Source organism: Ruditapes philippinarum, unplaced genomic scaffold (genome assembly GCF_026571515.1).
Source record: "Ruditapes philippinarum isolate M1 unplaced genomic scaffold, ASM2657151v2 ctg305_1_1_1_1, whole genome shotgun sequence".
Classification (NCBI taxonomy): domain Eukaryota; kingdom Metazoa; phylum Mollusca; class Bivalvia; order Venerida; family Veneridae; genus Ruditapes; species Ruditapes philippinarum.
In genome coordinates, this window is record NW_026866294.1 from 422,772 (window position 1) to 440,573 (window position 17,802).

Sequence of the window (17,802 nt, forward strand, 5' to 3'; positions counted from 1 at the left end):
TTCTTGTCGATGACAACGTCATTGCGAAAACGCGTATTACTACTATTATTCAGAAACCTTGAAAACCTTTAATAAACTCAATTTCTGACGAGGCATTTAAAAATTTGATTTTGTCAGCTTTATATTCTGAAAGCCAGTTTACCTCTACAGAATCAAGAACTGTCTGCTCTGATTTCACTAAAGACAATATATCGTTTACTTTTTGCTGCACGTTTTAAGTCAGAATACTTCAAAGCCGTTTGTTAAAAACAATAAGGAGGGAAACAGGTGTTCCTAGTGGAAATTTTCATCTAGTAGTTTTCTATATTCATAATAGTATGACGTTTGTGATACAAGATTTCGCATTTCTAGCCCCTCCTTCATGAGAGTTATACCCCAAATAGATACTGATAAATAGATAGCAAACAAAATAAGAATTGTAATTTTAACTGGGATCGATATTATTTTTGGTAAAATCCAGCCGGGAAATTTATCTAAAAAGCTCTCAGATTCTTTCGAATTGTTTGGTTTTCTGCCTGTACAACAAACGATTTTGCAAGAAGTTTCTTTTGTGCTGTCTTTATCAGGACTGTTTACTCTCATGCATGTCAAAAAGTGCCGGTTGTTGTTTGTTCTGTTTTCGTTGATGACTATACTAGCAATAAAGATGGTCGCTTGATTTATATAGCAGAAAATAACAGCAACACCTTCAAATATAAACAATTACAATAATTGCAGTAAGTAAAAATTATTTTACAATGGCAGTTTTAAAATGAACTGGTTTTAATATTAGATCAACTTATTTAAGTTGTTTATTAAAAATGTTGTTAAAACATTATGTTCAATCTATAAAAATATCATATCATAGTGTTTTAACACAGTTTGTCAGTGAAGTGCATATTTTGTATATGAATGACATCCCCCTATAAAAACAGAAATACTGACAAAATCATTAGTAATACTAACTTATTCCTCTAACCTATATATTGTTACGAAAACTCTTCACTTTTGTGAAAAGCTTTGTTTATTCACTCTTTTCGCTTAAAAGTAAACCATTTCTCTATGCTGGTAAAATGAACAAGTCAAGTCCAAGTGAAAGCAGGATTATATTTATTGCAGTAAATCAAAATAATGCATCATTTTATTCTCTATCAACAGTCAAAACCAAAGTAAAATCCTTAACAAACTTCAACAAATACATTTCTGCAATTACTAACTAACTCAAACTCAACCAACTACCAACTCACTCCAAAACTCCTCAAAAACTCCCAAAAACTCCCAAAAACTAACCCAGCTAGCAAAAAGTCCCAGCTTATACTACCCTTCTGTTTGCCGCAGCTAGGGTGGTGGTGTGCAAAAGTAGACTGTTGCGCGACCTCTTATTGCGCGACCTCTCCAGTTTTGCAACACAACTCATTGCGCGACCTGAATGTTGCGCGACCTTTTAAAATGCTGACAATGCCTTAAACAATGTTCAAAATGGCCTGCAACTGGTTCAGGTATACAGACTGTTGTACAATACAAACATTAGTACAAAAATAACATAATAGTTATATAAATTTACATGTTTGAAACACTCAATAGGATAATTATTATCTGTCCAATAATGCATCTTAGTAGTTGCAAAATATACTTGTATTAATAAAGATATATGTACTATATATGGCTTACTAAGATTGAATACATTACTACTGATTGACATTTCTATAAAACTTTATAATACTGACTGGATATTCATTATAGCAACAGAAAAAATATCTCTCCAGCTTTACAACCATACAGCTCAACATTTGAACAAGTAACCTGTAATAATAAAGCTGTGAGAAGAACCCATCATAAAATCTGATATGACCATATTATGCTTGTAACAACATTGAGATGCTAAGGGCTAAAAATAACTTAAACCTTTACTTTTAGACTCGCACCTCTTCTGCGCGACCTCTCCTATTTGAACTAGCATGCCTGGGAAGCATGATTCCTCGCACCTTTCCTATGCGCGACCTTTAGTGTCGCGCGACCTTTGTCTGCGCGACCTTCCAAAATTTGGAAAATGAGGTATGCTCATAATCTAAAAATAACTGAGCTGTGCCAATATTCTGGACTGTTAATGACTCAATTGTTTTACAACAAAAAATGAGTAAAAATTAACATAAACATTTTAACCAGCTTAGAAATATTGTCCAATTTACCATCCTAAAAGAAGTTACTCTTCTAGTAAAAGATTTAGTTTCAAATTTTTCATAACACTCTCCCACCTTTGGACTTTGCTTTACTCCGGAAGCAAAACCAATTAATTTACACATGTTAAGTTTTTAAATTGAAGCAAAACCTTGGAAAACTCTTGTTAGAGTGAAATTGAAATAAAAATCAAATAATAAGAAAAAGAATAATATGGTACTAAACAATAACATGTGAAAAATCTACTAAGTGTTATATGATATTATGCAGATTAAAACATAAGCAAAACTAAACAAGCTTAACAAATTTAAGCATTACAGATTTTTTTGATGAAATATAAACATAAGTATTCTACTGTTCAATTAGATAAAATCAGTTTTCCCTGTCTCTTCAATTTAATTCACAATCTTCCAACACACTTTTGTTAAGTCAGTAAGACATTTTAGAAAGTCACTAATTGCTTGTTTTTTTCTGTTTAATATGTTAATTTCTTTTTGAATGTGCGAAGTTAAATTTCTTTGATAGTCTTGAAACTAGCTGCCACTATTGTTTATTTCTTCCTGTAATAATAATGTTTTTTATCTTACTTCTTGTGTTAATTTGTCAATTTTCTTTTCAAACGTTCTTTTTCCTGATATTTCGCCTACATTTAGTGTGATTCACTTTCTGCATTTTTTATAAGTTCAGCTTGTGGTATACGAAACCTACCCAATTTGAGAACTAATACACTTTTCAGAAGAAATGTCACCATTTGGGTACAACCCCCTGCATGTGATGTCTGTGCCATATCCTTCTCTTTGTGTGCATCACTTAAATCAATGTTATCCGCAGCACCAGACTTAGGCGCACTTTTCTCTTTCGGTGCCCTAAGTCTTCTCACAGAAACAAATTTCTCACAACCACGAAATTTCTGTTCAATTTGCCTGAGAATAAACGCTCCCAGATACAACGCAAAAACCAAACAGAAAATTCAGCACTGATGCGAACAGTCCCTAACTAAGTCGGCAGGAACACCTTTTCCTTTGACTCGCTTGACTTTCTTAGACACCAGTGGAACCACATCATCAAAATCTGCAAGTTCCGACCACTGTTCATGCTTTTTCACACATTCTTTACAACCTCCACACGGAAGCTCACTTAGAATAGAGTGACCACTATAACAAGTACACGAACAAGGGTCACACGGAATCCTCGACAAAAAGTCAGCAATTTGCATGCTTAGTTCCCTTGCGATGCTCTAGCTTAAAGTCATATTGTGATAGCACTTCAAGCCATCTAGCCATCTGATTTTCTGGTTCTTTGAAGGACATAATCCATCTTAATGAAGAATGATCACGTTCTTACTAAGAACGAACGTCCTAACAAATACTGTTTAAACATAGTAACAAATGTAACAACTGCCAACAGTTTCCCGACGTGTTACACAATAGCGTCTTTGAGCCTTATTCAAGCTTTTGCTCGCATATGCTATTGGCTTCTCGATACACTGTCCAAGTTTTTCACTAAACTGCATTTGTGAACAAAAACTCCTCCTATACCGAAATTCGACGCATCGCAATCAAGTATGAATAATCCATCATCTTGAGGGTATGCCATGACTTCATCACCAGTCAATGCACTGCGTAAATCGTCGAAACTTTTCTGACATTCATCAGACCATTCAAATGTTGTCCGGCCTCCAACAACCTATTTAATGGCCTAGCTCTTGTGGAAAAATCACGAATATATATCCTGTAGTATGAACAAAAACCAAGAAAGGATTGCAGAGTTGTTAAATCGTAAACGGCCTTTCCCAATTTGCAATACAACTAACTTTAGACTTTTGAGGGCTTATTCCCTCCTTACTAACTACATGTCCTAAGAATGACACTTCAGTTTTAACAGAAAAACATTTGCTTGGCTTTCAGTTTCATTCCACACTCACACAAACGCGTTAAAACTGAATTCTCAAAGCCTATCTAAATGTTCTTCAAATGTGCGGCCAAAAATGATCAAATCGTCAAGGTATATCAGCAAAAGTTTCCCACTGAAGACCTCTCATTACTAATTCCATACATCGTATGGAAGGTTGACGGTGCATTACATAATCCAAACGGCATTACCAAATATTCAATAAACCGAATTTTGTAGTGAAGGTGTCTTTGGTCGATCAGCCTCATCAACTTCAATCTGATAATAGGCTGACAAAATATCCAAGCACGAAAAATATGATGATCCCCCTAAACTTTCCAAACAATCACTTAATATTAGGTAAGGGGTATGCATCTTTTTCTGTTACGTTTGTTAAGCTGACGATAATCCACACAAGGTCGTGTTGTTCCATCACGTTTCCTGACATATACTAATGGTGACGCCCAAGGAGAATTACTTTCCTGAATAACATTGGCCGCTAACTGATCTTTAATTATTTCTCTTCTTCATTTGCGAAAGCTTTTGGTGGGCGCCTAGGGCGTTGCTTAATAGCTTTGCTGCCCCAGTATTGATGTTGTGCTTTATTACAGATGTACGACCTAAATCATTTGGTGACTTTGCAAACACATTTGAATGCTTAATCAAAAGATTCTTAAGTTTCACTCTTTGATCATAATTAAGATTTTTCACTGAATTTTCATAAAGCTCATTTAAATGAGGATGGAAGCTTTGAGTCACACTTTCATTAACAAAACACTCATTTTTTCTCACAAAAAAAACTAACTTTTTCAGCATTCTCAATATATCCAAGAGTAGTATTAGCTTCAAATTTTTACATTTTCATTGCTAATATTCATTAAACGAATTGGAACACAACCATTTTTAGAATGAGGGTTGACCAGCGTATGCCAACAATTAAGCTATTTTCACTATCATCACCCTTTTAATGGCGTAACAATTCCAAACTCGGTATCAATTTTGCCGCCAGAACAACTTCCTTCTATTATCACTCACTATTTGCTGGTACAATGACTGACTTTGAACTTTTTGACACGCATCACTTTGAAAACTGAAGATTCCATCAACGTAGGATACTTCTTTCCATTTAGACGCAAACCATTTTCTGCACTTAACACAAAATTATTTTCTTTGTAGAAAATCAAGACCTAAAAGACCATCTTCTTGAATTGGTGCAATAAAACATGAACATTAAATATATCCTTATGAATTTTAAAACTCATCACAGTTTTACCTAAAATAGGGAGATACCCTTCATTTGCAACTTCAAGCTTAAAATTTGGATCAATTTTCTCCAGTGATGGACGAATATCTGAAGGCCCACTATGATAAATATTAGAAAAAACAATAGTAAAAACTGCTCCAGTATCTACTACTAAATTTGCTCTGATATCACCAATTTCACAGGTAATAACAAAGATAATCCATTGCAGGTATCATTTAAAATGAATTTTTATCACTTTTTCACTATGATTTTTTGGACTAACGCAAGCCGTCTGCCTTAGTCCACACTAGTTTTCCGCTTTATTTTTATCACTCTGCTGACTCGTGCAATCACGTGCATAATGACCTAAATTATGGACACTTTGTAACACTCAACAGTAGATAAATCCCTTCTTTTGAATTTTTCTGGCTGCATATCTTGCTTTTTTAATGACAGACAGAAATCTCATCAAATTTTTTATCTATTTCTTTCTTGAAAGACAAAAACTGCTCTGAGAAAAACATTGTTGTTCCCTTGTCGAACCATTCGAACTTTGGTGTTGGCCTTTGTTTCGTCCTTCAAACTATAGTACGTCTCCAGAATCTCACGAGCATTTTCGATACTGGTCGGATCCTTCATCCCTATAGCCAGAGCCATCTGGGAGTCACCCAGACCTCTAATAAAATGCCGTAAACAAATTGTACCAATAGTATGATCATCTGCAGTTGGGTAGCCCTTTCGAACAAGACGCTTTATATCTGCAACATACTCCACGAGTTTTTCCCTTGAGTGAAGCTTGACATTTTCGAGCTCCATCAGATAAGAGGCAGTAGAACGTCTTTCTACAAATCTTGCTGCTAGACATTGCCTCAAGCTGTTTGTAAGATTGTTGAGTTTCAGGACTGACCTGGTTGAATACAAACTCTGCTGCATCATCCCTCAGACTATTCAGCAAGCGAAATGCCCCTCTCTTTATCACTCCATTGGCATGTCTCGGCCAACACAGCAAATTGACGTATGAATGCGGTGTATGATGTTTTACCATCAAAAGAACCTGATTGGTTAGTGAACATTATAATCCTAGAATTTCTTTGGTTACTTTCTCGTAATGCAATGTTCTGCAGGCGACTAAGTTCAACATCTCTTGATTGTAAAATATTTTGTAATTCATCAACTTCATTTGACAATACTTGGATTTGTCTGTCTCTATTTATCTGAGTTGTATGATATAGACTGTTTAAATTTTCCTTATCTCTTTGAAATTGTTCATTTTCACTTTCTATAATTTCTTGTAATCCAGCTTTTTCAGTTTGTAAAATTTTGACAGTTTCATTTAATTTCTCAATATTTGCCAATGCATTAGTTAAATTAGCTTGTAAATCATCATTTTCATCAATTTTTCTGGAAAGTTGTTGACGTAAATCCATTGTAAGTTCTGAATTTTCAAGACGTGATGCTGATGCAGATCTAGCAGATTTCTTAGGTCCCATATTACTGACTTTCTTCTAAAACCTGAGTGTCATCGTCTAACATAGAAGCACGTAATTTTGCATTATATGATTTTAATTCACTGATTTCATTATTTTTCATTTCTAAAATTTCATTCACTTTGTTACAAAAATCACTAAAAGCACTTGTTAGATTTTCACTATGACTAACTAGTTCTTTGGAGATGTTTCCTATTTCTAAACAGCACAAAGAAACAGTCTGACGCAATGATTCTAATTCCTTTTCCATTTTTTTGTAAGTCCATTACACTCAAAAGTAGAAAAAATCAAAGTCTTTATCCCTATGCTGAAGCATGTTAAAGTCTTTATCCCACCGCTACCACCAGTGTTACGAAATCTTTTCACTTTTGTGAAAACCTTTGTTTATTCACTTTTTTTCGCTTAAAAGTAAACCATTTCTCTATGCTGGTATAATGAACAAGTCAAGTCCAAGTGAAAGCAGGATTATATTTATTGCAGTAAATCAAAATAATGCATCATTTTATTCTCTATCAACAGTCAAAACCAAAGTAAAATCCTTAACAACTTCAACAAATACATTTCTGCAATTACTAACTAACTCAACTCAACCAACTCCAACTCACTCCAAAACTCCTCAAAAACTCCAAAACTCCAAAAACTCACCCAGCTAGAAAAGTTCCCAGCTTATATACCCTTCTGTTTGCGCAGCTAGGGTGGTGTGCAAAAGTAGACTGTTGCGCGACCTCTTATTGCGCGACCTCTCCAGTTTTGCACACAACTCATTGCGCGACCTGAATGTTGCGCGACCTTTTAAAATGCTGACAATGCCTTAACAATGTTCAAAATGGCCTGCAACTGGTTCAGGTATACAGACTGTTGTACAATACAAACATTAGTACAAAAATACATAATAGTTATATAAATTTACATGTTTGAACACTCAATAGGATAATTATTATCTGTCCAATAATGCATCTTAGTAGTGCAAAATATACTTGTATTAATAAAGATATATGTACTATATATGGCTTATAAGATTAATACACTTACTACTGATTGACATTTCTATAAACTTATAATACTGACTGATAATTCATTAAGCAACAGAAATATAATCTCTCCAGCTTTACAACATACAGCTCAACATTTGAACCAAGTAACCTGTACATAGATAAAGCTGTGAGTAAGGAATCCCATTCATAAAATCTGATATGACCAAATTATGCTTTGTTAACAACAATTGAGATGCTGAAGGGCTAAAAATAACTTAAACCTTGTACTTTTAGACTGCGCGACCTCTTATTGCGCGACCTCTCCATATTTGGAACTAGCATGCCTGGGAAAGCTGATTCTGCACGACCTTTCCTATTGCGCGACCTTTAGTGTCGCGCGACCTTTGTCTGCGCGACCTTTCCAAATTTGGAATGAGGTATGCTCATAATCTAAAAATAACTGAGCTGTGCCAATATTCTGGACTGTTAATGACTCAATTGTTTTACAACAAAAATGAGTAAAAGTTAACATAAACATTTTAACCAGCTTAGAAATATTGTCCAGATTTACCATCCTAAAAGAATACTCTTCTAGTAAAAGATTAGTTTCAAATTTCATAACAATATCTTCTTTATTAAAACTTGTAAGCAAACATTATAGAGATCTGAGGAATTCCGGGATATCGTTTGGAATTCCTACATAAATTAAATGTGCAGATATTTTTTTTACAACTGTCAATTAAAAACTCAATATGAAATATCATATTTGCGATGCAATATCATTTGTTACCTATAATGATTTAATATTATTATGATATATGTCTTTGATAAAAGGCTCACCGGCATAAATACAAAAGTTCCGCACGCTTAAAAATACAGAAGACGCCCCAGCTGCAAATGCCAACAGGTCTGTCAGAGAAGTAATTGTGATTGATATACCACTCGTTTTCATAGTTTCACCAATACGATCTTCGGTAGATGATGAATAGTCCGTGTTTGTGATTCCGGAAATCAACATGAACATATCGTCTACTCCTATACCTGATTATGAAAATAAATACTTCAATTTTATTTTATTTTAATTTCACTGGAATTAAACAATATCAATAATAGATGAATTAATTAATATCAGACACTAGAAACCAAAATTAAAATGTTTGTTCGATTTAAAACAAAATATCAATGGAAATAGTTTATCAAACTGATATGTATTATCAAGGAGGAAGTTTAATGGCTAAAATGGTTTTAAATGTATTCATTGTGTTTGTTTCTTTCTTTTTAAGTATTTATGTTTTTACATTATTTACCTTTCAATAGTTTTAACTATAGCACAAGACATAGTAACAGTAACAGTAAACAAACCAAGAGAAAATGGTCAGTGAACGGATAAATTAAAGCAAAATTAGTTGACATTTTGAAATAGTTGCGTACAGTTTCACGTATTACTATGAAAACATCAATATTCCACGTGCCAACGGATTTTTATACATGTATAAATAAAATTTAGAATGTATCGTTACATTCAATTCTTACAAAGAGTTGGCAGTCGTTTTTAACTCAGGATGTTTTGATATTGTATCATAAATATTTTGCATTATCTATTATTGGTCAATCACCACTGTAATAGTCATTTGTTTTTAAATATATTACGTATGCAACACAACTTAAGAACGACAAATGAAATTCGTAAATGGAAAATTATGGAAAATTAAAAATATATCATAAATAGGCTTTAAGTTAAATTAGTTGCTCTGTATATAAAATTACCTATAATTAAAAATGGAATAACCCCAACAATACTGACAAATTCGACTCCACATGCACTGCATAATCCAAATGCTGCTACGATAGCTAAGCCAGCGGCTACTACTCCTGCGAAACCCAAGTTTGACCTTTGGCCGACAACATCACAACGAGCTGTTAGTGTTGCTACACAGGCATAGGTTATCATTAAAGTAAATGTTATTGAAAATACTGTGATATCACCCATAACGTTTTCATTAAGTTCTTCACTCAAAGACTCGGAATGGGCAAAGGCGATATTAAAGTCACTTGAAGAATAGACTTTCATCTTTGAAACAAAATTCTTTTGCCATTTTTTAGCTGTTTCAGTAAAGTACGACGAATCAGTTCTGAGATTTACTCTCAATAAAAGCATACTGGCTAATTGAAGCTGGGAGGAGTTGACAATTGCACCACCAACATTCTGCTCGTAGTAAATGGGCCCTCTTACAGTGTGATTAAAATACGGAAAAGAAATTGCATTACTTGTATTTAGAATATTAATGAATTGATTGTCAACAAAAAGATCTCCGTCAATTACACATTTTCCAAAACTTATAGCACAAATGTCACTTAGTTTAACAGTCTTTCCATTGATATCATTTGTTTCAATAGAAAGTAAAAATGTATGGAAAACTCGCAATGCTTTTAGAAATCGTTCATTCAGGATATTTCCTCCGTTCGGTATAACTATTATTTCAGCATATTTGCCCATATCAGGCATTTGATAACCTATAAAGTTCGAACCACTCAAATCAGGAAATAGATTTTTTACTTTGGTGCTGTCTTTACTCGCTTGACTTCCGATTGGTGTGTAGACACGTTCAACATCTACAACAACATTTAGTCGGATCATTCCCAATCCAAGAAGGCCATTCACTAGAACAGTCACTAGGATAACTTTCCATGGATGCCGTGAAACGAATTTCCCATACTTTGTAAACACAGATCCCATTTTCTCTTCAACCACATTGTAGAACTTTTCGAAACAGCTTGTCATTTTCTGTTATTCCCTAGCAAGTTCAAAAATAATATAATAAGCTATTTTTGTCGTACTTATGGAAATATTAATGCCAGCATTTTTAAAAGAATTATAAAACAATATTCAAACACCAATATTCAATATTGATTTAGACCACTTGTACACTTATCATCGTTCATAGATTATATTTGATTATGGTGTCAAAAACGATTTGGTAGCGTTTACACTTTGAACTCTTACAGAAACTGCTTATAATTAACAAAATCTAAACATGTCAGTATGGCGAACTTGGACGGTGTGCAATAATATTAAAATATAATATAAAATGCTCAGAACGGAACTGATTGACAAAGAGTATGTCTCTTTTATAATAATAATAATAATAATAATAATAATAATAATTATAATAATAATAATAATAATTATTATTATTATTATTATTATTATTATTATTATTATATTTAGTTACATGAAATTAGTTGTGAATATCAAATAAAATAATTTTATGACAAAATGTTTTGAAAGCGAAAACTATATGAGTGCTATTCAAGCAGACTCACTCTCGTTGATTGGTTAAGATGTATTCGCAATCGCTCCATAGACTTATTAATTGTTTGGACCTTATTACGACGCGGTCCGTCGCTATGAAATTGACCGGAAGAAGTATTTTCTTGCGCACGCACAATGTGCGTAGGGCAGAAAACTTATCGCCCTACATAGAAATGTAATAGAAATTCATAGACAATTCCGAGTTAGTTTAAGAAAAAAATTAGAAAATCATATAAAAAGCTTTTAACAGAAACACAAAATATACCATTATAGCTTTGTGGCCTCGATTACCAAAGAAGGCATTGAAAAATCGATTGTACAAGAATTCCCCCTTACGATCACTGACCTGACATTGAGATAATTGACAGTATGCTGTCTGTCAATCAAACTGGCAGGGTCTTACAGATTAGCCAATCGGCGGTCGTTATCAGTTTCACGCTAAGATGTCTGAGAAGTCCGCCATTTTCCTTAGAAAGACAATGGTGCAGCAGCATTTATATTGAAATTATTTTGAGTTTTTGTAAATTTAAAGCTATTAAAGCGGTATATCTAAGTTACAAAATATCCTGACAATCAGTCATATTGACAGATGGAGTCAGTTAGTTCATTTTACAAAAACAAAAATATCAGTAACTTTCTATATATGAAGATAATAAGTTATATAGCAGGTACGAAAGTTAAAACTGGCTAATCCACATTGCATTCAACAAGGAAAAAGTATATTAAACAAAAACTCTAATCCTTTTTCATTACAATTATGTCTATTCATAATCACATAATATATCCAGATGATATGACATATATTTGTTCGTTTACAACATAGTGTCAATAAAATGCTGCAGTAGAAAAAAGTACTTGCAAATAAAATGAGAAAATATGCAATAAATATTTTAGGTGAAATTATCCTACCTAAATATTCCTATTAAAGTTCAATGAATTAAGATTAAATATTTAAATACATTTGCTTCAATAACATCATATCTGATCACGGTTTTGATTTAAAGCCGAGGTATAACAAACTTATTTTGAAGTGAATAATATTGCGTTTTATCACGAAAATATCTAATGTACAAATATACATACAATCATATATCTTACAACAAAGTTACCCCAAGGGCTATTTTCTCATTTAATTTTGACAATTTATGCACAAATGCATTACATATAAATAATTTCGCTCATAAAAACCCAAACACATTTGTAAATGTTACTGTTTCATTGATTCGTAGGATTTGTTATATTTGTGAGTTTAAAATTTCTTTATGTTTGATAATTGCTGCTTATTTATTATTTAAAGATTATAAATGTGAAGTCTTTTGTGTAACTTTTATGTAAACTGTATGTCTTGACCGTATTTAGTATGTTGTAAATGGTCAAAGGCATTTATAATGCCGATTTGCCAATATTTAAAATGAAATGAAATGATATAATTTTACTATAATACGTTCCGCTACATCAATTTTAACTATCTTTGAATTTGTAAACTAAAATGATATTTTGTCTGTAACATCTTCCTTGAAGTCAGCGAGAACTATAACAAGATCTTTGCCAAACGTTTTATTCATCATTAATGCGTGAGTGCAGCTATTTGTTACTTTTTTAAATATCGATTGAACTGTTCAATAAAAGCATTTTAATTTTATATATAACAAATTATATAAGGTAAATTCATCATATATAGTCACTTGATTGGCATGACAGTTTCGCATTAACGTTATTTGTCTAAGGTTCTGAATGGCCGGGTCACGTGAATAAGTGGGCGGAGCAATCTCTTCCCTGGCGTAATGTCAATTGTTGTAAAAATGTGGAATAAATATACATGTATTAGCAAATAAAGAAGTTAATTTAATTACTGTTGAAATCGTCCATATAAAAACTTAAGAAATTTTATAACATATATTGTCATGGTACTAAAACGTCCGGTTGAATGATATTGTTAACACAACCGGTCAATTTTTGTTTTCTTGGTGACATAACTTATACTCGCGCATTTTTAAGCCTTCAAATATCCTAAAATGTAGTCTATCGTTATTGCGTTTTTGCCCTACGCAGAATCCGCATGCGCAAAAGGCAACATCGGTTGCTATGGAAAACTCGTTCTGTTATATACTGTCAAATCGTATACTGGCAACTCGAACATTTCCATTTATATACCAAATGTCCCATATATCAAAAACAGGTACGTTGTTGCGCTTCTCAAACATATCATTAGAAGAGAAAATCCATTAGGTATGATTACAAATTATATAAGAAAGTAAAAACAAAACCCAAAGAGTATGAACTACGAACTAGTTTTATGTTTCATTAAATATCTAAAAAGTTATGTCACTAACGAGAAATGATGTTTTCAAATTACATTTCATAATTTTCCAATAGAACAATTTCTATGAATCTTAAAACAATCTCATAAAATATGTAGATAAGCAAAAAAATATATTACATTGATTTGGTAGGTGTTTGCAGTTGTTGATACGTTTTAGTACTTTTAGAAGTACGATTATTATTAATCATTTGAGTTTTGTACAGACAATATATCTAGTATATCACATAAATATCTTTCATTCATCTTATAACCCATATAAAACTAACAAGTCAGTAACGTAATTAAAGTGATAATTGAGTGTTTTATTGTTGACGGGAATATGCCACCAAAGCAAAGCTCTTAAAAAATCTGTTATATCTACAGACCATTGAAACGTTTCTACAGTAAATTATTGAAATGTTATTTTTATCATCTCAAATTTTCTAGTGCGGGAGTAAGTTTACTTGCTTATCTTTTATGCTGATTTCAATAATGATTTCAATAATGAATTTGATATTTTACTTACTTTAATTTTAGCCTTAACAAAATCTTATTCAATTATAGATACTGAAGAAATGATATAATTATTGCATATTTATTTGAATATGTTAGACATATAATTAGAATTCAAGAAACACCTAACATTGCATAGAATAAAACGGAAAGATCTTTGCACAAAAAGTTTGAGCAACATGTAAAACCTGTCATTTTGAAATGTGTTTAAATTTCTTAACACAATGTTATTCTGAAGAAATGTATTTAAACTTATTCTATTTATCATTTTGAATAGGATATAACTGAATTATTAATAGGTTATAACGTTTAAGGTCTCTACTGATGGTTTGAATTGATACTCGTACTGTAAAAGTATATTTACCGCGTTTCATTTACTTTTCTCTTACAAAATAGTTTTAAGAAGTAAATATTTTAAATACCAAAATCTTCAAATAAAAGAAATAAAAGAAATAAACGCTGAACTATACTAATAATATAATAATTTTATTAATAATAATATTTAAAATAATGTTTGATATCTTCTTAGTGTTTAAAGATTTAATTTGTATGCCTTTTTAATCCGAATAACTTAAAGGATATGTAATTGACAGTTCCACGCTGCTATATAATTTTTTAAACCGATAATAAATCAAATGTCAAATGTGCACTCAAAAGCATTTATCTTTTAGCTTGACACCCGATCTACTGATTGTCTTTTTAGTTTTAATTTATAATTTAAAAAATAACGTCCGTAAGGAAACAGCATACGTTGCATGCCCGACACAGAAGCAAAGGCGAAAAATCTGTCCTTATGTTTTAACAAGACATTAAGACAACTGTAAAATGCAGTAAATGATTTCAAATGCAATTATTCTATGACTTGTAATTGTTTTGGAGTAGTTTTCCTTTCACGTTTTCCTTGCATTAGGATTACATCTCCTTATATTTTTATATAAGAAATCATTCTTTTATAATGAATAATTTTCTATTGTAGGGTTAAGAAAATATGACTGAAATAATAATAGGATGCTTATTAGAAAAAATTATGAAAAAAGGACTAAAATAATGATTGGTTGCAAATCATACAAAAAAAAAATGATTTGATGTTACTAAAATCAAATATCTATACAATAAAATAATATTAAGACATGTTGAACGTATATTATTCAAAGTGATTTTTAATACATGTTAACATAAACAAACACAAATTTCGCTGTTTTTGAACAAGTTTAATGAGAAAGGAATGAACATATGGGCTTTTTAAAGTAAAAAAGTAGCTTTCAGTAAAGAAAATGATTATTATAAACTTAATACTTAATTATTTAAAATTATTGATGTCTAAATTGCTAATCAATATAAACATAATGTTTTATTTATAATATAAAATAATAAATTAAAAAATAAACATATATAATTATTACTGAAAAACAAGATCTAATACAATAGATACTGAAGTAATGATATAATTATTAAATATTTGATTAAATATGTAAAACATAGAATTATAATTAAAAAACCCCTAACACTATACATAATAAAACGTAAAGATGTTTACACAACAGGTTTCAGCAACAAATAAAAAATGTCATTTTGACATACGTTTAAATTATATTTACAGAATGTATTAAATAAAACGTATTCAATTTATCATCTTGGATTACTGCTTAATTTATAACTTGAATCGTTTTTTGGTATCTACTTATGCATTGAATTGATGTCGGTTGTGTTGAATCATATTTACCTTGTCACATTTATGTTCCTTTTACAAAATAGTTTGAGAATTAAATTCTAATTTTAAACAACAAAGGAATTCAATTATAAAAGAATTTAACGTTGAACAATAGCAAAGTAAAATAGTGAAACACAAAATCCCTAAAGAAAGCCCAACAAGGCAAAATTGAAAATAATGCAGGCTCGGTTTGATTGAGCCTGTTCATGGACGGTAATGGAAAGTGCAAGTTACCGTCCACATTTTATATTCACATTTTTTCCAAAAAGATACTTATGTCTAGAATAATCTTAGATATCGTCTGAATTATTAAAATTTAATTCAAATAACTGCATTTAAGGGAACATAATTAAAAGTTACAAGCTGCAAGGTAAAATTTCAAATCAATGATATTTTTTTTAACAAATGTGCATCATTATGAATGCCTTTTGCATTTACTTTTTTTCAGCTTGTCGCCCCATCTACTGTTTTTTAAGAAGTCTTTATATTTAATGTTTTGATAAAAACATCTTTGAAGAAAAACCATACATGCCATGTCCAACCGAGAATCAAATATCTGGAAATATCTGTCACCAAAAATAAACAATTAACAACTTTAAAATGCAGCAATGTTTTTGAAATGACTTTTAAACAAATGACTTTTAATCTTAAGTAGGGTCAAATTGTGGTTACCGTCATTTATGTTAGTATTGTATGATACTGTGGGTGACGTAAGTCCGTTTGCGTAGAGCATAGAGTTATAGTTTAAAAGAACATTGGTATTGTAGGTAGTGACCCATGAGACTTGCCTTGCAACCACTGGGAAAAATAGATTCGCTTTTGGCAATATTATTTCGTGTTATAATGTTTAATTGATTGGTGTCCTATTCAACTTCATATGTTGTACAGGCGTGCAGTTTTAATGAATTGTGATATTGTGACCACCTTTCCTACAAAAAAAAAAAAAAAGAAAAAAAAGAAAGAAAAAAAAAGTAAGTATCAAATTATTTACGGAAATGTTGTGCAAGGAGAATTCGTTATATTTAAATGCTAAACATTTTTTAAAAACCTAATGAGACAGTTTATCTTAGTAAATACATAAAAATAAACCTTAACATATTTCCGCAGAAAGTTTAAGCCAAACATTAAATTAACAATTATGAAATGCAAATTTTATTATTTTATTGTTGCAGTAAAAAAATTCATATATTTTATTCAAATTTATTGGAAAAATATAAAAAAATTTACATTATTACATGTAATTTTTTATTAATTAACAGCTTATTTTGATAACAAACCTAAAATCGTTTTAATTTTAAAATTTTAAAGTAAAAAAATTTACTTTTACGTTGATTTTCAAATAATTTAAATAAAAAATAGCAGCTTTAAAAACTATCTAATTAAAAAGTTTTGAAGTTTTTTTCTTAATTTTGTTTTAAATAATTATTTACACCTAAAAAAATTTAAAAGCTAAAATAAACGTACAAGAACTTACTGACTAGCCTCTTAAATGTTTTCCGGGTTTCTCCTTTCTTTATGGCAGGAATAAGGGTAAGTTTGTTAAAGTTAAAGATATCGTTTGAACTACTGCATAGAGATAACGTAACAGGAATGTCACGTGTCATGGGAAAACATGAAGTGAAGATATTATAAAGGAGCAATGAATTTGCATTTTAAACCTTCCACCTGTAATTTACACCCCTTTCGAAATATAAATACGACGTTTATATTCGGCCATTATTATCACTGCGCTTTGTTGTATGTAGTACATGTACTAAAGTGAACTTCAAATTGTGATGGACAGCATCAGCGCGCTTGTACTACTGTACCACTTAAGCTTAAAATTTTACACCAAAACCAAATTTGGTTTAAGATTTATTTTCGAAGCATTGTATTGATTGGCACAAGGCGATTTTCCGAGTTTTTGTAGAACCTAATTGACAGTGAAATGTTTGCTAAATTTAAACATGAACATTAAAACAACATCACAAAATAATAAACAAACAAAAAAAAATCAATCAGGTCAGTTAACAACAATATTGAAAAAGATTTTTACATCTAGTAATGTTTCTTTAAAAAATTATTGAAGAAAGTTATTTGAATTGAAGCTGTCGAAACAAGTGACTGTCAGGAGAAAATGAAACGAGAACAAAATGTATGAAATTGCATGTATATTTCGTAGTTGGAATTGGTAAGGTTTAAAAAAGTATCAAACATTACAATATTAACGCCA

At 31.2% G+C, this 17,802-nt stretch overlaps 1 protein-coding gene across 1 annotated transcript; it reads right to left on the minus strand.

Moving 5' to 3' along the window:
- Positions 1–273: 273 nt before the first annotated feature.
- LOC132732019 (patched domain-containing protein 3-like) lies at positions 274–10,567 on the minus strand. The gene is made up of 3 exons (XM_060718357.1): positions 9,519–10,567; positions 8,592–8,792; positions 274–686 (listed from the first exon to the last, which is right to left on the minus strand). Exons 1-3 carry the CDS (start codon positions 10,531–10,533, stop codon positions 274–276), a joined length of 1,629 nt encoding a protein of 542 aa, XP_060574340.1. The 5' UTR covers positions 10,534–10,567.
- Positions 10,568–17,802: the final 7,235 nt, after the last annotated feature.